This window comes from Salvelinus fontinalis, chromosome 17 (assembly GCF_029448725.1).
Source record: "Salvelinus fontinalis isolate EN_2023a chromosome 17, ASM2944872v1, whole genome shotgun sequence".
In the NCBI taxonomy this organism is placed as follows: Eukaryota; Metazoa; Chordata; class Actinopteri; order Salmoniformes; family Salmonidae; genus Salvelinus; species Salvelinus fontinalis.
In genome coordinates this window covers 24,766,744-24,788,588 of record NC_074681.1, presented here as the reverse complement: position 1 = coordinate 24,788,588, position 21,845 = coordinate 24,766,744, and the positions used below count along the sequence as shown (strand labels likewise).

Sequence of the window (21,845 nt, the reverse complement as noted above, 5' to 3'; positions counted from 1 at the left end):
TCAGTTAGCTGTTCGTTCCAAACGATAGATATATATCTATATATTATTTTTTTTACGGGTATGACAGTTATTTTATTGCCATGATAGTCTGCATCATAACCATCGGTTATACGGTAATTGTGCCTGCCTTAATTGTAGTAACTGGAAAGGTCAACGTGTTGTTTCATGGGCTGTTACTTCTGAAGTAGGCTCAGACACCTCAAGTTTCATCCGCAATAGTTTCTGACTGTTTTCCATTTAGTTTGAGGTCTCCTTTTACACTGTAGGTTGTCTGTCATCTGAATGAAGACCTTTGTCTAAAAGTCTTGAGCCCACACTCCTTTCGAGTGGAAGGTCACCTATTTATAGGATCTGCAGAATTCGGGACACATCATTGGCATGGCCCCTTCCCCTTTAATCTAATATTCAGCCCTCCATTTCAGCCTTTTCCTCTCTCTGTTGGGTAGAATCTGAGGAAGAGTGGGGTTAAAATGGGTAAAACCAATAGAACAGTGAAAAGCTATAGGTTAGTTAATCATACATAAACTATTCCCACATTATAATTACACATGAATGCCTTAATAATTTCAGTTTAGGTAGAAAATCCACAGCTAAAACCTTCGGCTTTCAATATTACGCAAACTGTTTTAGAAATGTTATCATTGGGCATCCCCTTTTTAAAGATTTTTATCCCTGTAATCAGACTGTCCCACACTAGGTTACTAATTAATTGATTTAAGAACAAACTCCTGAGTGTGTGTGTTACAGCGCCTTCAGAAATTATTCTTACCTTTTTGACCTTTTCCACGTTTGTTGTGTTACAGCCTAAATTTAAAATGGATTCAATTGAGATTGTCACTGTCCTACATATAATACCTCATAATGTCAAAGTGAACTTGTTTTCAAAAATGTTTACTAATTCATAAATTATTTAAATTAATTGCTGAAATGTCTCAAGTCAATAAGTATTCCACTCCTTTGTTATGTCAAGCCTAAATATGTTCAGGACTAAACATTTGCTTAACAAGTCACCTAATAAGTTGCATGGACTCTGTGTGCAATAATAGTGTTTAACAGGATTTTAGAATTACTACCTCATCTCTGTACCCCACACAAACAATTATCTGTAAGGTCCCTCAGTTGAGCAGTGCATTTCAACCACAAAGACCAGGGAGGTTTTCCAATGCCTCACAAAGGAGGACACCTTTTGGTAGATGGGTAAAATAATAAAGAAGACATTGACTATCCCTTTTAAGCATGGTAAAGTTATTAATGACACTTTGGATGGTGTCTCAATACACCCAGTCACTACAAAGATACAGACGTCCTTCCTAAATCAGTTGCTGGAGAGGAAGGAAGCCGCTCAGGGATTTGACCATAAGGCCAATGGTGACTTTAAAATAATTAGAGGTTAATGGCTGTAATAGGGGATAACAGCGGATGGATCAACAACATAAATGAAATATGCCTGTACAGAATAAATAGTATTCCAAAACTTGCATTCTTTTTGCAATAACGCACGAAGTAAAACTGCCAAATGGCGGCAAAGAAATTACATTTATGTACTGAATACAAAGCTTTATGTTTGGGGCAAATACAACACATCACTGAGGACCACTCTTCATATTTTCAAGCATGGTGGAGGGGTGCATCATGTTATGGGTATGCTTGTCATTGGCAAGGACTAGGGAGTTTCTTTTAGTACACAAAGAAATGGAATAGAGCTAAGCACAGGCAAAATCCTAGAGGAACACTTGGTTCAGTCTTCTTTCTAACAGACACTGGGAGACATTTACTTTTCAGCAGGACAATAACCTAAAATACAAGGCCAAATATGCACTAGAGATGCTTACCAATATGACATTGAATGTTCCTGAGTGGTCTAGTTACAGTTTTGACTTAAATTGGCTTGAAAATCTATGGCAAGACTGATCAACTTGAGAGTTTAAAGATCCAATCCAGGTGTGCAAAGCTCTTTAGAGACTTACCCAGAAAGGTAATCGCAGCCAAAGGTGATTCTAACATGTATCGACTCAGGGGTGTGAATACTTATGTAAATGAGATTTCTGTATTTCATTTAATACTTTTTCTAAGAATTTGAAAATATGTTTTCACTTTCTCATTATGGGGTGTTGTGTAGATTTAATTGAATCCATTATGAATTCAGGCTGTAACACAACAAAATGTGGAATAAGTTGGGGGGGGTATGAATATTTTCTGAAGGAACTGTTTTTATTTTTTTCTCTGTGGAGGTACAGTCCTTTAACCTCAGGTCAGGCTCACTTTATCTCCAAGAGGACGCTCGTGTCTTACTGTAGCTTGATGACACATCCCTGACTTTCAATTGAAGGAAACATATTTTTCATGATTGGCAGCACTGGTAGGGATAAGCCTATCATACGTAGCCTTTTTTCTTATAGGCCTAGAAAAATGTGACTTTGCTTGACATTGTCAAAAAGAAGCAAGTGGGGGGGAAACAAGCCGGTTCCCCAGTCAGTCAAAGCAGGTTCTGCTCTTCAAGCACTTCTTCCAGGGCATACTATTAACTTTTTGATCCACCAGTCAAATATTTTTCTCCGGCTAAACTTTCAACAACAATACACAAAAAAACTGATGAGCGTTCTTTTTAATGTTTCTAAAACATTAAATGTATCACTAGTAATAAGTAATGTGGTAATTCATTTTTTTGTGACCCGAGTCTTTTAAAATATCACAGATGAGACCCAGAGGAAAACACTCAAGTCATGTTTGTGCCTGTGAGGTCTGCTTAATCGATTATATAGAAACCTATTTTTATCAAGTTGCCCCTTACAGATATTTGAGAGTAAACCGTTGTGTAGCTAGAACAAAAGAGACATAGTATAGTGATGCATCCAGTCTAGCTATTCTCCATGGGAAGTAGAGTGTCATTAGTGAATGGGATGTTTTTCTCTGAGGAGCCCTGACCATTAAAGGCTCTACTAGGCATATCCTCCTCTCCTGTGATCTGTACCTCATTAAAGCCCATGGCTTAACTAGTTTAGCAGCCATTTACAGAGCATCATATGGCTCTCTGATGGATAACGGAAGGGAAAATTGATCTTCAATTGGATAGAGGGTGGCTCTTACTTCCTGTAGCCTTTGGGTTGTCTGTTACGTTCAGTCTCTGGTAAATATAGAGATGGGTTTAGCTTAGGCTATTGTCCTTTTTTCTTCTCCATTCCACTTCAAGGCCGGACACTGAGATATGTGTCAACTTTAACACTGTGTAAAGTCTCTCTTGCATAAATAACACCGCATTTTAGATGGCACTCCTAATCAGCAAGTCAGTCAGACTACTATTTCAATGAACTGAATGAGTTCGTTGATGGCGGCTGTAAAACCTAATATGTTTCTATTATACTCCCATCACATTACAAAGCCAGATGGCCAGTGTAATGTCTCAGGGGTGAGGCGTTTGGGTGTGCATGTTTACTCTACTGCTGGTTGTGTATGTTTTTTTGAAGGCTTAATACTTCTGCATGGTGGAAAACAATTGTCTTGACATTGATCAAAGGTTGGCTGGCACAAATAGACAATCTATTTCAGCACTATGATAGTGGAGAGCACTGTGCAGTGGGCACGCCCAGCTCTCATTAAGAGGAGATGTGACACCTGTGTGGAGAGATGTTTTTCAGGAGCAGACCTGCAGGGTGAACAAATACCATTTTGATTTGTTAATTTTTCCCATTCCCCTTTCCCTGAAGTTTAGGGAATTTTAAAGCAATAGGGCATAAAACATTATATACCACGACCTTCAGCCAGGAAGTGGAAGCATGACTGTGGCTCACAGAAGATCTGAAGGGGCTGCGGTTCCCATGCCAGGAACAACCACTCACTCATAGTTAAGGCAAGAGGTGCTTGGCTGAGAAGTCATGCCAAGCTCAACCCCAATTGTCCCAGAAATGTTCCATCCTCTAGGCTGTCAAATATCTCATGTTCCTTTCAAACGATCTTTCGGTACGTGATGTGGTAGGTCCTAATCATCTTAAAAGGCCAGAAATCACAGGATGGGGCAACTCCCTTCTGCACCAAGATTACAGGTACTGTAAAATTGTATTACATATTAGGCTACATAACATGTACAAGGTATGTGGGTAACTAATGATACTCACGCTAGTTAGCGCCAGCATTACTAGACTGAAACATCCCAGGCAAAGTCACACCAGAGGCCCTCTGCAGCATCATCTCAGGCTTTTCACAGTGATGTGCTTGGTTTAGACTGGATGTGGTGTAGAATTTGGCAGCCCACAGAGAGATTTCCTTTTTCACACTGAGGTCTGATGTATTTAGGCCTGATGTCTTGTGGTCTGTGCAGTGTGTCATGGTGTGATGTCATCGGAGTCTCTAAACATAGGGGCCATGCGTCAGTGTTTTCGCGTACTTGTGAAAGACTAACAAGAGATAATTGCCTTCATCCCTTCTTTGTTTGAAGAAAATACTAGCTGTTTGAAAATGCATGGAGAACAGTTGTTGTCCAGGCTTAGCTTAGTACCGAAGTGTGTGTGTGTTGTACTTTTTGTGGCTTGGAGGGATGGGCCACAGCCTCAACCTTACAAATGACCATAACCACTCCGTCTCTAAAGCATGTTACCTAATATACCAGTACAAGTATGCCAGGGGCATTGTTGGATAATGATGCCAGATAATGTTTTAAACCACATTAGGGCTGTCCCCGACTTAAAAATAAAATATCATAGGCCTCCCGGGTGGCGCAGTGGTCTAGGGCACTGCATCACAGCACTAGCTGTGCCACCAGAGACTCTGGGTTCGCGCCCAGGCTCTGTCGCAGCCGGCGAGACCCTGGGTCTCGACCCCGCCCTGTGCAACTGGGTACTGGACTTTCTGACGGGCCGCCCCCAGGTGGTGAGGGTAGGTAACAACATCTCCACCCCACTGATCCTCAACACTGGGGCCCCACAAGGGTGCATTCTGAGCCCTCTCCTGTACTCCCTGTTCACCCACGACTGCGTGGCCATGCACGCCTCCAAACTCAATCGTCAAATTTGCGGACGACACTACAGTGGTAGGCTTGATTACCAACAACGACGAGACGGCCTACAGGGAGGAGGTGAGGGCCCTCGGAATGTGGTGTAAGGAAAATAACCTCACACTCAACGTCAACAAAACAAAGGAGATGATTGTGGACTTCAGGAAACAGCAGAGGGAGCACCCCCCTATCCACATCGATGGGACAGTAGTGGAGAGGGTAGTAAGTTTTAAGTTCCTCGGCGTACACATCACGGACAAACTGAATTGGTCCACACACACAGACAGCGTTGTGAAGAAGGCGCAGCAGCGCCTCTTCAACCTCAGGAGGCTGAAGAAATTCTGCTTGTCACCAAAAGCACTCACAAACTTTTACAGATGCACAATCGAAAGCATCCTGTCGGGCTGTATCACCACCTGGTACGGCAACTGCTCCGCCCACAACCGTAAGGCTCTCCAGAGGGTAGTGAGGTCTGCACAACGCATCACTAGAGGCAAACTACCTGCCCTCCAGGACACCTACACCAACCAATGTCACAGGAAGGCCAAAACGATCATCAAGGACAACAACCAACCGAGCCACTGCCTGTTCACCCCGCTATCATCCAGAAGGCGAGGTCAGTACAGGTGCATCAAAGCAGGGACCGAGAGACTGAAAAACAGCTTCTATCTCAAGGCCATCAGACTGTTAAACAGCCACCACTAACATTGAGTGGCTGCTGCCAACATACTGACTCAACTCCAGTTCACTTTAATGATGGAAATTTATAGAAATTGATAAAAAATGTATCACTAGCCACTTTAAACAATGCCACTTAATATAATGTTTACATACCTTACATTACTCATCTCATATGTATATACTGTACTCTATCATCTACTGCATCTTGTCATCTTTATGTAATACCTGTATCACTAGCCACTTTAAACTATGCCACTTTTATATTTACATACATTACTCATCTCATATGTATATACTGTACTCGATACCATCTACTGCATCTTGCCTATGCCGTTCTGTACCATCACTCATTCATATATCTTTATGTACATATTCTTTATCCCTTTACACTTGTGTGTGTCTAAGGTAGTAGTTGTGGAATTGTTAGGTTAGATTACTCGTTGGTTATTACTGCATTGTCGGAACTGGAAGCACAAGCATTTCGCTACACTCGCATTAACATCTGCTAACCATGTATATGTGACAAATACAATTTGATTTGATATGAAATGAACCAGATCTTTATTAAGTTCAGTCAGTGCTTCACACACTCCCTGTTCCCACTGCCACACCCAATGCAAACACTAGACTCTGCTATTCTGGTAGTGATTCATACACTGAAAGGCATGTGTGGTTATTTGTGTGTTTCTCTGTAATTTGCTTGTATTTTTTAGTTGATGTGTGATGCATGAAGTTAGTGTTTGCACTGAACTGGTAGTAACCCATGTTCTCATTTTGTCTCAATAACCAGAGGCAATAGATGCGTCACCTTTTATTCATCCTCCCCATTTAGGTTTCCATTGGAACCATCAAACTTTCCCCAGTCATAATCTGTGTTTAACTGGAGAGGCAGTGCCTCTGTTTGGTTGTCTAGTCCTGCTGCTTTCAGCATGCAACTGGCACATTGACTCAGCTGAGAGGGAGGAAGGCGAGAGCCGGTCGGACAATCAGGGAATGTTTGCATGTCATTTATTGGCTGGGTTCGGTCACCACAGCGTTAACTATGTGAGGGGCAATGACAGCCCTGCTAGGCATGCATCTGTTTCTCAGGACTGAATAGCGGACAGCCAACAACCCCCAGCCATCCTCTCTCCACAACTGAGGACTGGAGATGTCTGGAATGAGATCCATGGCTAAATTAGAGCCGGTGAACTAGGGTTGGCATGCCCGAGGGATCGGGAGGCATTTGAGGCCTGCACTTAAAGTCCTTCTCCAGTGACTTTCACCTCATTTATCACCTGATTTTTACAGGGCCCTCCATAATTACTGGCTACCTATGATGCTTATCTGATGTTACATAACAGCACAACATACAGGGCCCTCCATAATACTGGCTACCTATTGTGCTTATCTGGTGTTACATAAAAGAATAACATACAGTGCCATCTGTAATTGTTGGGACAGTGAACTATTGTTTTTCTTCTTTTGGCTCTAAATGCCAAAAGTTTGGATTTGAAATCGATGGCTGGGGATGAAGTGCTGACTGTCAGCTTTAATTTGAGGGTATTTTCATCCATATCAGGAGAATCGTTTAGACATGACAGCACTTTTTGTACATAGTCTCCCCATTTTAGGGGACCAAAAGTATTGAGACAAATTCACTTAAGCGGCTGATTTTAATGGGAATACAGATAACAATCTGTTTCCCTTCCATTTTGGGACTTCTTTTATTGTACTGATCAACAACATTTGCATAGAAGTAGCTTATTTTTTTATTTACGTGCGTGCTCTCTCTTTAACCAGTAATGACGTCATTCACGAGGCAAGATGGTTGCGGCCCAGAGTCAGTTCCCTGAGGCAATAGATCATCTTTGGTAGAGATGTGAGAGACCAATTATTATTTTTTTAAGTGAACTAATACCATTTTGGTGGCAACCTGCTTTGAAAACCGCATATTTCGCATTAGCACAAAGTACTCGGGTAGTGATTTGATGATAGCTTCAGCTGTAAGCTAGCAAGAAAAATTAGCCTACAAAGCTGGAAGCTACCGGTATCATCTTGCATCGTAAAGTGTTCTAGCCTGTATGGGAATTGTTTTGCGAACAGTAATAAGTTTAAACATTTCTACATGCCGTGTGGCATTCTTCAAGTGTTTTAAACTTCTGTGCATCATGAATGGGGAGCTAACAACATGATTTAGCCCAGACTTCCAGTGCAGGCTAAGTGCTTTTGTGCTATAAGGGGGGCATTCGCTGTGCTGATACAGTTGAGCCGTGAGACACATTTGACAGAAGTACCGAAAGTAACAAATTCTAGTACCAAACTGTTTTTCATGTTCTAGTATTTTCGGCAGTAGTGTAAATACTTCACAGTACTAAAAAGTTGTTTTTGGGGGTATCTGTACTTTACTATTTATGTTTTTAACTTTTACTACACTACGTTCCTAAAGAAAATAATGTACTTTTTACTCCATACATTTTCCCTGACACCCAAAAGTACTCGTTACATGTTGACAGGAAAATGGTCCAATTCACACACTTATCAAGAGACATCCCTGGTCTGCCCTACTGCCTCTGATCTGGCGGACTCACTAAACACAAATGCTTTGTTTGTAAATTATGACTCAGTGTTGGAGTATGCCTCTGGCTATCCGTCAATAAAAAAAACTTTTGTGCCGTTTGATTAATATAAGGACTTTGAAATGTTTTATACTTTTTTACTTTTGGTCCTTAAGTACATTTTAGCAATTCCAAATACTTTTAGACTTTTACTCAAGTAGAATTTTACTGGTTGACTTGTACTTGAGTCATTTTCTATTAAGGTATCTTTGCCTTAACTCAAGTATGACAATTGAGTACTTTTTCCACTACTGATTTTCAGTATACCATGCAACACTACAATAGAGCAACTCCTATAATACCCCATTCCTTGAAGTTTGCTGTTGTCTCAAACACAATTCTACTCAAACTGTATAGTTTTAGTGTGTGTATTTTACTGTGTTTATACTCCGGATATCGCTTTTCAACAGTAAAAGTAAAAAATAATATAGATGGAAGTCTTTACGTACTATTGTCATTCATAAACTCTTCAATTGTAATAAAAAAAGAGCTGTCTGATTCAAAGATGGCTTTTACTGAATAGCATACATATTTTTACAGGTAGGGGCGGATCAGCATTGTTAGGCCTAACTTACAGAAGGACTCGCATACTACATAGCCTAATTATTCTCAAAACTTCCATGGATTTGAGTGGAATGAATGTAGGACAAACACCTACACACAAACGGGGAAGTAGTGCTAGAGCCAGGGAACAACAGTTACAGCTGGGGAAGACACGCAGTCAGAAACCTGTTTGGCCAGTTACTTCCCAACCAACCAAAACCTACTCGGGTGTCACACAGCTGTACCTGCAGCTCGGTTTCACAGCAGCCATTCTGCCATTGGCTCGTTCTCCCATGATAAGGTTGAGCCCCTGATGTCTTTTGTACCTCTGTTCAGCATGTGTTTTGTTGACCACAAAGCTCAAAAAGATGCCAAAGGGTTCTGTTGCTCCATTGACGTAGCCTACTTGTTTAGCCCCAGTAGATCTAAAACATTCAACTGATTTTATGAACAAAGATGTAGCAAAATACCAGTCTCAACATGGTAGAACCCTTGAGGCTGTTGATTTGCATAACGTATAAGCTGTTAAACTAAAAGTTGTTAAATGTATTGAACATTCTTCCTGTATAATGTTTTGCTGACTGAGTGTGTTAGAAATCAGAAGGTTTGAATGTTTGTGAAAAGTAAACTGGCTCCCGCTTTGCTTCTGCAATGTGTTTGAATCCATCAAATGTAATTGCTTTGATCCACAAAACAACCATGAAATGAATGTCCTAATCAAAATTACGTGTGGTTTTTTGGCTGTGGATAGGATGTTGTCATGTCAGAGCGGAGGCAGTTTTCTGAAATATCTCAATTTAGCCGTTGAATTGGTTGGCCCGGGTTGGCTTCGGTTAGCATGTAGCTGAATCCATTTTCTGACATCTACTACTTATCACATTTCCCCCGGCAGCAGCAGGGTTAGTGTGAATGCAAGCTCATCACATTCTTCTTATTGTGGGTGAAGCGTAGTGCCAGGAGGAGGGATGTTAAGGGGGTGGGGGCTGTGGTGGAGTTTTTGGTGAGTGCTGTGTTGGATAGGGTTGCAAAATTCAGGGAAATTTCAATGCATTCCCTTGTTTCCCAAAAATCCTGGTTGGAGTTTTCTGGATTTCCTGCTTACCTTCTGATTCCGGGAATCCTTCAACTGGGATTTCGGGAAAACCCAGGGAATTTATTAAAAGTCCCCATAATTTTGCAACCCTGGTGCTGCATGAGGCCAGGGAGAGGGGGAGGTTTGAGGTTGAGTAGGAGAGCAAGCAAAGCAGGCAGGGATTGACTGTTTGAACAGTGAATTTCCTGAAAGTTGTTCTTTGACTGGAAATTTGAGCTTGGGGAGTAGGGGGGTGGGGAGGGAGAGGATGGGAGCTGCACCACAAAGGTGTGAGACTATAAATACCCACTAAACACAGCAGTGGGTGTTTGAGGCCCCAGGCTCTGCCCTACTCTACAGTAACACTGGAAATGTGACACCAGCACTATGGCACGATGACTCTGTTACAATTACTCACTTAGATGAGCTAGTGCAGATGAGGTAGCTCTAACTACTTGGTCGAAGTACTGGAGGCGTTTCTGTGAATTTCCTCTAGATCCCATGTTTTTGTTGACCTAGCTAGCCTAGACACATGATGTCAATTTAACTTTGTTATTATTACTGTTGTTTATGAACCATTTATTCAGCAGGATACAGAACGTAGACAAGACACTGAGTCGTTGCCAGACTCGTGATTTATTTTCCAAAAGGAATAAATGTATTTATACAGCATGTGTCGATTTTAGTCTCTGCATTAACTTTGTACTACTTTCATGCAATCCTTGCCTTTCTCAGTGAAATATGAGTAGCTTAACGCTGAACCACCTGCAGTAGATCTTATTTCAGTCTGTTATACAGTTGTGTTCAGTATAATAATAATAGCATCTCTCTCCCCGTCTCCCACCTGCCTTTCCTTGCTCCCCCCTCTCTCTCTTTCTCCTTCTCCCACCAGAATAAAGTGCCAGAGTGGGGTGAGCAGGGGGATTCCCCTGCAGGCCTGTTCAACCTGCAGGGAGAGGAGGAACCCTTCTCATGGCCAGGGCCCAAGACACTCCGTCTTCGACGCACCTCTCAAGGCTTCGGCTTCACTCTGCGCCACTTCATTGTCTACCCACCCGAGTCAGCTGTGCACCCGTACCCCTTCCCGGTAAGCACCGCATTCAGGATTGCATGAATATCCCGAAGCTCTTCCATTTACTTTATTGAATTTTGCTGTAGCATTTTGTATGATGTCATTAGCTAGGTTTCCATCCACTTGGCAACCAGATTTTCATGCGCATATTTATAAATCTGCATTAAAAACAATATGTGCATTTTCCCACCATAAGTGTTTCTATCAAATTGACCTGTTGCGGCTCAAAGGCTGTGCTTGATGACATAGTGCACATGACACAAACTTTTGCTGTTAAATTCCCATGTACCGAGAATTTTTTTTAATAAAAAAAAAAATGTGTTTCCATCACATTTTCAAATGTGCGTTATATTGAGAATGTGCTTACTCTGGTCTTGGCACATGCTCTCTAGTCAACAGCTGGCAGATACAGTGAGGGTAGGATGTCATTCATCCCTCAAACTCAACTCGGGACCTCGAAGCTAGTTCCACTGCATTTTTTTCATTGTTTCCATCTAATCAGGGACTGATTTAGACCTCGAACACCAGGTGTGTGTGCAGTTAACTATCAGGTAGAAAACAAGCAGGCTCCGGACCTCGTTAGGGTAAGAGTTGAATACCCCTTACCCCACATGAGATTATTATGGACAAAATAGCGAGATTATTTAGATTTGTCAAAAAGCAGCCAGGCATCGATCATCATGTCTCCAGAATAAGACCCTCAATATTTATAGAAAAGGAGTATCAAGCTCATCACCGTGCACTTTCACCACCCTGTGAAGTTCATCATAACTTATTTCATCTGTAGCCTAATAAACGGCATGCTTTCCCGAGTCGTAGTGGGAGGACCACATACCATATCACGTGACTCCAAAGTTACTTCGATATGAAGGTTATTATATCAATATTTGTGCATTAAGGCATTTCCATTGCCATTTCTTGCATAATATATTTTACAGACAAAAGATCACACCTTGTCTAGCATATTTTGTTTAGTCAACATTTGTCAAGTTTACTGACAAATTAGCTGTTTTCATCAGGCCTGTCGTGACATTTTATAACCAACATGTATTTTACTCACATAAAAAGGTTGGATGGAAACATGGTTAATGTGGAAGAAGTTGCAACAAAAGAGAGTAATTCCCCAACCAGAATTTCCATTGAGTAAAACTAATTGACCCCTCTAAGCAACTTTATGACCCCTCTTAACTCAGAAATCATCATTGCTGGTGGCAAATAACATTTATCTTGTCTTTTTACAGGAGGAAGAGCATGGCCGCAGAGGTAAGCTGAATGACTCGCACACTGTTCCTTCCTCCTCTGTCTGTCCTTCAGTACTGCATCGTCAATCTGCCTCCCACTTTGTAGGATTTTTCCATCTGGTGACGTAGCTCTTTTACTTCCTTGTTATGCACATGGAACAGGGTAGCTGTTGTGTTAAGGTGACCTTTGTAGAGACCTGACTGAAACGGTTTGGCCAGCATCACCACCTGTTACTGTCCTCAACTGACCTTTTATCCAACTGCACTTTGTCGTCACCGCACAACAAAAAGTTGCCCAAAGCCCTTGTTTTTAGGTTTTTGCATTTGTCCTGTGTGTTTGTAGGTGTGTGCACTTGTGCATTGGTGTTTTGTTACTTTTAGGAAAATAGACTGTTGTAACCCCTGACCCATTTCACCACACATCAGTTACCCAAGGGTTTTTCGTGTGTGTGAGAGCATGCAGGTGTTTGTTTTTATAGCACACTACTTCTGTTAAATAAAGCTCGCCATCTCAAATGCTCAAATGTTTTGCATGTTTTTATCCAATCATGTCCACACTCTGAGGAATAAGTTTGGTCTGTGGTTTGCTGTTCCAGTGTGTCTCCTCCTCTAAACACTGCTGTGGTAGTAGGAGTGTGTTTTAGATCTCCCTGTGGATTGTCTGTGTGTTTGGTAACACTTTACTTGACACCCAGTGTCGTAACATGTTGTGACACGGTCTTAATCATGTAATGTCTTAACAGCTGACATAACTTGTCATGATATGGTCATAACCAATGTTCCCTCTAAGCTGTGGGCGCGCAGTAGACCCTCTCAGCTCCCCCAGGACTGCCATGCAGAAATATCAGCCCACGGAGCGAAGGACGAGATTGAACTTCACTCAACTTTCTAGAGCAGTGGTTCTTTGAACCGTTTCATGTGTCTGAAGTAGGGATGCACGCTATATCGGTGAACATATCGGAATCGGCCGATATTAGCTAAAAATGCCAACATCGGTATCAGCCCAATGTCTAGTTTAAAACCGATGTCAAAGCTGACGTGCATACCTATATAATGTAGGTACATGACGTAATGATGCCACGTAAAATGTTGCGCTACACGTGCAACACAGCATTCCTAACCTAGCCCACAATGTCTGCTGTGTGGATCGAGCAGTCAACAAGTTCAATCAATCAAGTTTATTTTATATAGCCCTTCGTACATCAGCTAATATCTCGAAGTGCTGTACAGAAACCCAGCCTAAAACCCCAAACAGCTAGTAATGCAGGTGTAGAAGCACGGTGGCTAGGAAAAACTCCCTAGAAAGGCCAAAACCTAGGAAGAAACCTAGAGAGGAACCAGGCTATGAGGGGTGGCCAGTCCTCTTCTGGCTGTGCCGGGTGGAGATTATAACAGAACTATGCCAAGATGTTCAAAAATGTTCATAAGTGACAAGCATGGTCAAATAATAATCATGAATAATTTTCAGTTGGCTTTTCATAGCCGATCATTAAGAGTTGAAAAACAACAGGTCTGGGACAGGTGGCGGTTCCATAACCGCAGGCAGAACAGTTGAAACTGGAATAGCAGCAAGGCCAGGCGGACTGGGGACAGCAAGGAGTCACCACGCCCGGTAGTCCCGATTTATGGTCTTAGGGCTCAGGTCCTCCAAGAGAAAGAAAGAGCGAAGGAGAAAATTAGAGCCAAGATTTTCAAAATGTTCATAAGTGACAAGCATGGTCAAATAATAATCAGGAATAAATCTGTTGGCTTTTCATAGCCGATCATTAAGAGTTGAAAACAGCAGGTCTGGGACAGGTAGGGGTTCCGTAAAAGCAGGCAGAACAGTTGAAACTGGAATAGCAGCAAGGCCAGGCGGACTGGGGACAGCAAGGAGTCATCATGCCCGGTAGTCCTGACGTATGGTCCTAGGGCTCAGGTTCTCAGAGAGAGAGAAAGAAAGAGAGAACGAGAGAATTAGAGAGAGCATACTTAAATTCACACAGGACACTGGATAAGACAGGAGAAGTACTCCAGGTATAACCAACTGACCCTAGCCCCCCGACACATAAACTACTGCAGCTTAAATACTGGAGGCTGAGACAGGAGCGGTCAGGAGACACTGTGGCCCCGTCCGAAGATACCCCCGGACAGGGCCAAATAGGAAGGATATAACCCCACCCACTTTGCCAAAGCACAGCCCCCGCACAACTAGAGGGATATCTTCAACCACCAACTTATAATCCTGAGACAAGGCCGAGTATAGCCAACAAAGATCTCCACCACAGCACAAACCAAGGGGGGGCGCCAACCCAGACAGGAAGATCACGTCAGTAACTCAACCCACTCAAGTGACGCACCCCTCCTAGGGACGGCATGAAAGAGCACCAGTAAGCCAGTGACTCAGCCCCTGTAATAGGGTTAGAGGCAGAGAATCCCAGTGGAGAGAGGGGAACCGGCCAGGCAGAGACAGCAAGGGCGGTTCGTTGCTCCAGAGCCTTTCCGTTCACCTTCACACTCCTGGGCCAGACTACACTCAATCATATGACCTACTGAAGAGATAAGTCTTCAGTAAAGACTTAAAGGTTGAGACCGAGTCTGCGTCTCTCACATGGGTAGGCAGACTGTTCCATAAAAATGGAGATCTATAGGAGAAAGCCCTGCCTCCCGCTGTTTGCTTAGAAATTCTAGGGACAATTAGGAGGCCTGCGTCTTGTGACCGTAGCGTACGTATTGGTATGTACGGCAGGACCAATTCGGAAAGATAGGTAGGATCAAGTCCATGTAATGCTTTGTAGGTTAACAGTAAAACCTTGAAATCAGCCCTTGCCTTAACAGGAAGCCAGTGTAGGGAAGCTAGCACTGGAGTAATATGATCAAATTTCTTGGTTCTAGTCAGGATTCTAGCAGCCGTATTTAGCACTAACTGAAGTTTATTTAGTGCTTTATCCGGGTAGCCGGAAAGTAGAGCATTGCAGTAGTCTAACCTAGAAGTAACAAATGCATGGATTAATTTTTCTGCATCATTTTTGGACAGAAAATTTCAGATTTTTGCAATGTTACGTAGATGGAAAAAAGCTGTCCTTGAAACAGTCTTGATGTGTTCGTCAAAAGAGAGATCAGGGTCAAGAGTAACGCCGAGGTCCTTCACAGTTTTATTTGAGACGACTTTACAACCATCAAGATGAATTGTCAGATTTAACAGAAGATCTCTTTGTTTCTTGGGACCTAGAACAAGCATCTCTGTTTTGTCCGAGTTTAAAAGTAGAAAGTTTTCAGCCATCCACTTCCTTATGTCTGAAACACAGGCTTCTAGCCAGGGCAATTTTGGGGCTTCACCATGTTTCATTGAAATGTACAGCTGTGTGTCATCCGCATAGCAGTGAAAGTTAACATTATGTTTTCGAATAACATCCCCAAGAGGTAAAATATATAGTGAAAACAATAGTGGTCCTAAAACGGAACCTTGAGGAACACCGAAATGCACAGTTGATTTGTCAGAGGACAAACCATTCACAGAGACAAACTGATATCTTTCCGACAGGTAAGATCTAAACCAGGCCAGAACTGGTCCGTGTAGACCAATTTGGGTTTCCAGTCTCTCCAAAAGAATGTGGTGATCGATGGTGTCAAAGGCAGCACTAAGGTCTAGTAGCACGAGGACAGATGCAGATACTCGGTCTGACGCCATTAAAAGGTCATTTACCACCTTCACAAGTGCAGTCTCAGTGCTATGATGGGGTCTAAAACCAGACTGAAGCATTTCGTATACATTGTTTGTCTTCAGAAAGGCAGTGAGTTGCTGCGCAACAGCTTTTTCTAAAATTTTTGAGAGGAATGGAAGATTCGATATAGGCCGATAGTTTTTTTATATTTTCCGGGTCAAGGTTTGGCTTTTTCAAGAGAGGCTTTATCACTGCCACTTTTAGTGAGTTTGGTACACATCCGGTGGATAGAGAGCTGTTTATTATGTACAACATAGGAGGGCCAAGCACAGGAAGCAGCTCTTTCAGCAGTTTAGTAGGAATAGGATCCAGTATGCAGCTTGAAGGTTTAGAGGCCATGATCATTTTCATCATTGTGTCAAGAGATATAGTACTAAAACACTTAAGTGTCTCTCCCGATCCCAGGCACTGGCAGAGCTGTGCAGATCCAGGACAGCTAAGCCCTGGAGGAATACGCAGATTCAAAGAGGAGTCCATAATTTGCGTTCTAATGGTCATGATCTTTTCCTCAAAGAAGTTCATGAATTTATTACTGCTGAAGTGAAAGCCATCCTCTCTTGGGGAATGCTGCTTTTTAGTTAGCTTTGCAACAGTATCAAAAATAAATTTTGGATTGGATTTTTGGATTTTGGACAAGTCAAGCAGTCATTTGAAAGACTAAGACGATTTCAGCTAGACAACTCCAAGGCGAAATCCATTAACGCCAAGATAATGGAATTATTGCCCTTGATAATCAACTGTTCTCTGTCATGGGCGATATTGGCTTTCGCGACTGGTCGAGCACCGGTACACACTACCAAGTGTGCTATTTTTCAGATATTGCCCTACCGGTATTAACTTCATACTATGGAACGCCGTTATGCTCTTTGCGTGTCAAAAAAAGATGCACGTCAAATAACACTATTTGACAATAACACTTTGATGTGTTAAATAAGCTTTTAATTTGACACGTCAAATAACAGTTCTCTTATAGAATGTTGTGTGTTCTGAATTTTAACGTGCAAGCCAAGCGCCACCACTACTATCAGTAGCACTGTCAAACCTGTTCAAAAAAGTCTGAGAATGCCACGAACGATGTGTTTACAATGCCACATTGGTAATAAAGCATTATTTGTTCAACCGCAACTTCTGGGGTAGCTAGCTAGCATCAATACAATCAGCCTGAAAACAATGATCAGAAGAAACTGCAATAATTTTCATTACTCTTAGCAATGATTTAGGAATCCTTGTAAGTATTAGCTAGGTAGCCATTTGTTGTGCGCCTATTGAAATTGAATTATTCATGAGAATAAACAGCTAGCCAGCTACTTAACTCTGTTGCCCAAAGCTAACGTTATAAGCAGCCAGCTAGCTTCATCTGGCTAGTGAGGCTCGACCGCACTGGGTTATGTGATGTGAAGCTAGCCACAATAAGGATTAGGCGCAATAGTGGAATTTACGGTTTGCCTTCAAAATAAAAGTACCTCTTTGAAAGTGATGCAGAAGGTTACAATTGGTGGAATCATGCCATATTTAAACTACATAATGTTAAATAAGGTTGGAATGTGAAGCAACGAAATGGGATATCAGTCTACTCGGTGACACACACAGAACACAACTGTGAAGAGTTTCCGCAAATATTAGCGTTGTAGCTCTCATTGCGGGATTGTGACTGTGTGAAATCATCTCCCCAGTCAGCCTATTGTGTGTATTGACATTCATATTGCACTGTACAGCTTTACCTAAGGATTGGGGATCAATGAAATGGGGTATCAGTCTACTCAATACCCAATATATTTTTTCAAAACATCCTCCAAAACATCCACGCAGTATTGTTTTTCCTCAAGAATAATGTTCAATACACATAGGTTGACAATAAATCTGGCTCAATTCAGTTGTTTCAGAGTCCCCCAATAAGAGCTACGATGCTAATGTTTTCTGGGTGTCACTGAGTAGACTGATACCCCATGTCATTGATCTACAATCCGTAGGTAAGGCTGTACAGTGAAATAAGTATGCCCCCAATGCAATTCTAAAGTTTAATACATTCAGTGTGATTTCAACAGGTTTTTGTCAAATTAACAAATTGCCTTTTGTTGATTTTAGAATAACATTCCAACCTCGTTGAGCATGATCTATTCAATTACGGCATAATTCTTTCTACCATTTGTAAATGTTTGCATCACTGTCATACTTTTATTTTGAAGGCTAACCGCAAAGTCCACTATTGTGGCTAATTCTTATTGTTGTTACCTTGACAGAGTCCGACCACCATTAATCAAATAAGAACTGTCTTGTAAATTAGGGTCATTTTAGATAACACCTAGCTATATGGTTAGGTAGCTAACAACTATAGCTACTGAAAAAGATTGTCGTTTTGGGGGAAGAATATTGTTTGCATCCATGGGCTAGCTAGCTTTTTTTTATGACCAGCTCTGTAGGTGCGCAAGAACTTTACCAGCATCATAGCATACATATCGATGACTCGTTGTGACATGAAATACAAGTGATTGATTACACTAATGTGTAATAACTACATAAAACACTTATGAATGCGTTAAATTATTATGTGACGTGCAGTCATATTCAGGTCCTGATTGGTCAACAAGCTTATTTGGCACGTCAAATAGTGTTATTTGACATATCTTTTTTGACACGCAAAGACGCAAACGGCATTCCATAGAAATCCTGGTTGAGAATGAAACGACTAAACAAATGGCATAATTCAGCAAGTAAGTGAAAGAAAATAGTTTTTGATTATGTTTTACTGGTAATGGGGACATACGTAAATGCGAACAAAATAACTTTTTTGGGTTTGTGTGTATAACCTTTTTAACTAGGCAAGTCAGTTAAGAACAAATTATTGTTTACAATGACGGCCTACCCAGGCCAAACCCGGTCGATGCTGGGCCAATTAATTGTGTGCCGCCCTATGAGACTCCCAATCACGGACGTATGTGATACAGCCTGGATTCGAACCAGGGACTGGAGTTACACCTCTTGCACTGAGATGAGGTGCCTTAGACCGCTGTGAGTGTGTGTTAACTATTTAACTGTACTTCAATGCTTAAAAGGCCGCAAATTATTTCCATGTTAAAATGTTATGGGAGGCATTTTCTCCATAGTTTTTGATGGTATGCCACTCTGGTAGGCCTCTATTATGATCAGATGGCCACAGTAGCCTACTTGGCCACTGTTAACACTGTAAATTTAAAGCGGCCGCGGCCTCAGTGTAAGCTGTAAACGCCCGCTGGAAGTTGCACCGAATTTTCACAACGTTCAAGTTTCTGCTCCGCAGATCTGAAATGTTCTCAGTGCCAATTTTTTGGGAGGGAACATTGGTCATGACCCATGTATTTACACCTATTGGTACATGCACTATATATACAGAAGTATGTGGACACCACTTCAAATTAGTGGAATCGGCTATTTTAGCCACACCCGTTGCTGACTGGTGTATGAAATCGAGCACACAACCATTCAATCTCCGTAGACAAACATTGTCAGTAGAATGGCCTTACTGAAGAGCTCAGTGACTTTCAAAGTGGCACCGTCATAGGATGCCACCTTTCCAACAAGTCAGTTTGTCAAGTTTCTGCCTTGCTAGATGCTCTTGTCAAATCACATTTTATTGGTTTAATACATGTGATTAGCAGATGTTATTGCGGGTGTAGCGAAATGCTTTGTGGCTGAATGGAAGCAAATGGAAGCATCTAGTCGAAAGCCTTCCCAGAAGAGTTGAGGCTGTTATAGCAGCAACTCCATATTGATGCCCATGATTTTGGAATGAGATGTTCGACAAGTAGGTGCCCACCTACTTTTGGTCACGTAGTGTATAGTATGTTATTTTATGGCTGTTATGATGCCTACTTAAGTGTCAAAACCCACATTTATTCAAATGTTTTTTACTCTGCCAAGAAGTTCTTTCATTTTGAAAGTTTGCTTCTTAAGTCCTTTGTTGTTGTAATGAATTCTTCATTGTTCTTTTTGTTTTTTTCTTCATATTTTAAATAACTTGCAGAAAATACACTTCAAGACACTGTCATGAAGCATTATGACCATCCTTTGTCAGGGACTAAGAAAATGCACTCTGACACTCAAGAAGCATTAGACTGTCATAATCATAGGCCCGTCACATACAGTGCCTTCGGAAAGTATTCAGACCCCTTGACTTTTTCCACATTTTGTTAGGTTATAACCTTATTCTAAAATGTGTTATTGTTTTTTTCCCTCATCAATCTACACACAATACCCCCTAATGACAAATCAAAAACTGTTTTTTAGAAATGTCAGCTAATTTATATTTTGGGGAAAAAACGATATCACATTTATATAAGTATTCAGACCCTTTACTCAGTACTTTGTTGAAGCACCGTAGGCAACGATTACAGCCTTGAGTCTTGGTTTTGACGCTACAAGCTTGGCACACCTGTATTTGTGGAGTTTCTCCCATTCTTCTCTGCAGATCCTCTCAAACTCTGTCAGGTTGGATGGGGAGCGTCGGTGCACAGCTATTTTCAGGTCTCTCCAGAGATGTTCGATCAGGTTCAAGTCCGGGCTTTGCTCTGTTTGTCTTTGCCTCGATCCTGACTAGTTTCCCAGTCCCTGCCCCTGAAAAACATCCCCACAGCATGATGCTCCCCTGACCTGGCACCAATGTAGGGATGGTGCTGGGTTTCCTCCAGACTTTAAACTCCTTGGCCTGAATGCCAAGCGTAATCTTGGTTTCATCAGACCAGATAATCTTGTTTCTCAAGGTCTGAGAGGCTTTAGGTGCCTTTTGGGCAACTCCAAGCGAGCTGTCATGTGCCTTTTACTGAGTGGCTTCCGTCTGGCCACTCTACCATAAAGGCCTGATTTGGTGCAGTGCTGCAGAGATGGTTGTCCTTCTGGAATGTTCTCCCATCTCCACTGAGTAACTCTGGAGCCCTGTCAGTGACCATCAGGTTCTTGGTCACCTCCCTGACCAAGACCCTTTTCCCCCAATTGCTCGGTTTTGGCTGGGAGGCCTGCTCTCGGAAGAGTGGTTCCAAACTTCTTTCATTTAAGAATGATGGCAGCCACGGTGTTCTTGGGGACCTTCAATGCTGCAGACATTTTTTGGTACCTTTCCCCAGATCTATGCCTTGACACAATCCACAATCTGAGCTCTACGGACAATTCCTTCAACCTCATGGATTGTTTTTTGCTCTGCCATGCACTGTCAACTGTGGGACATTTATATAGACAGGTGTTTGCCTTTCCAAATCATGTCCAATCAATTGAATTTACCACAGGTGGACTCCAAGTTGTAGAAACATCTGTATGATGATCAATGGGAACAGGATGCACCTGATTTCAAGTCTCATAGCAAAGGGTCTGAATACTTATGTAACCTAAGGTCGTTCTGTGTTTTTTATTTTTTTATTAGCAAAAAATGTCTAAAATCCTAGAGTCCTCCCCCCAAAACAAAATATGTTAAAGTACTATCAAGCTTGGTTCTGGTGACTTTTTAAAAGGAAAAAACTCAAACCATCTAAAATATAATTTCCACCCCCAGAAATGAGCTCAATAACGTATTGGTAAAATGATTATAGGATGCAATTTAAGGTTGAGTGCTGCAACGATCTAAAGAAACACAACATCGACTGGTCCCAAAAGTTATCTTGACAAAATGAACAGGAACATTTGACTGAACATGAATTAGAGCCTACTAATTCATATTCATCACAAAACAAGGCATGGAAATCTCTTTCCATGTTTTGACAAAAACCTAGTTCTGACATAGTTTACAGCCTTTGTCAGAGCAATTTATTCTTCTGGGCTTTTGGAAAAAGATTTTCAGCGCCCTCCTGTAATTGAGCTCCTTAATAACGGGAGGGCTGTTGATGGAGAGCCACATGCAGTCGGCTAGATGCTCTCCATGCAGTCTTCCTTAAGTCTGTTCTGACCTGCAATAACAGAAGGACTAATAAGAGAAGGGAGAGGTA

At 41.9% G+C, this 21,845-nt stretch overlaps 1 protein-coding gene across 2 annotated transcripts in view; it reads left to right on the top strand.

Moving 5' to 3' along the window:
• LOC129814020 (rho GTPase-activating protein 21-like) overlaps positions 1-21,845 on the top strand; it is a 73,349-nt gene that overhangs the window by 2,898 nt on the left and 48,606 nt on the right. For both annotated transcript variants that reach the window (XM_055866757.1, XM_055866755.1), the window contains exons 3-4: positions 10,773-10,967; positions 12,194-12,215. In XM_055866757.1, coding sequence (XP_055722732.1) covers positions 10,773-10,967; positions 12,194-12,215 — 217 coding nt within the window. The remainder of the gene's footprint in view (positions 1-10,772; positions 10,968-12,193; positions 12,216-21,845) is intronic.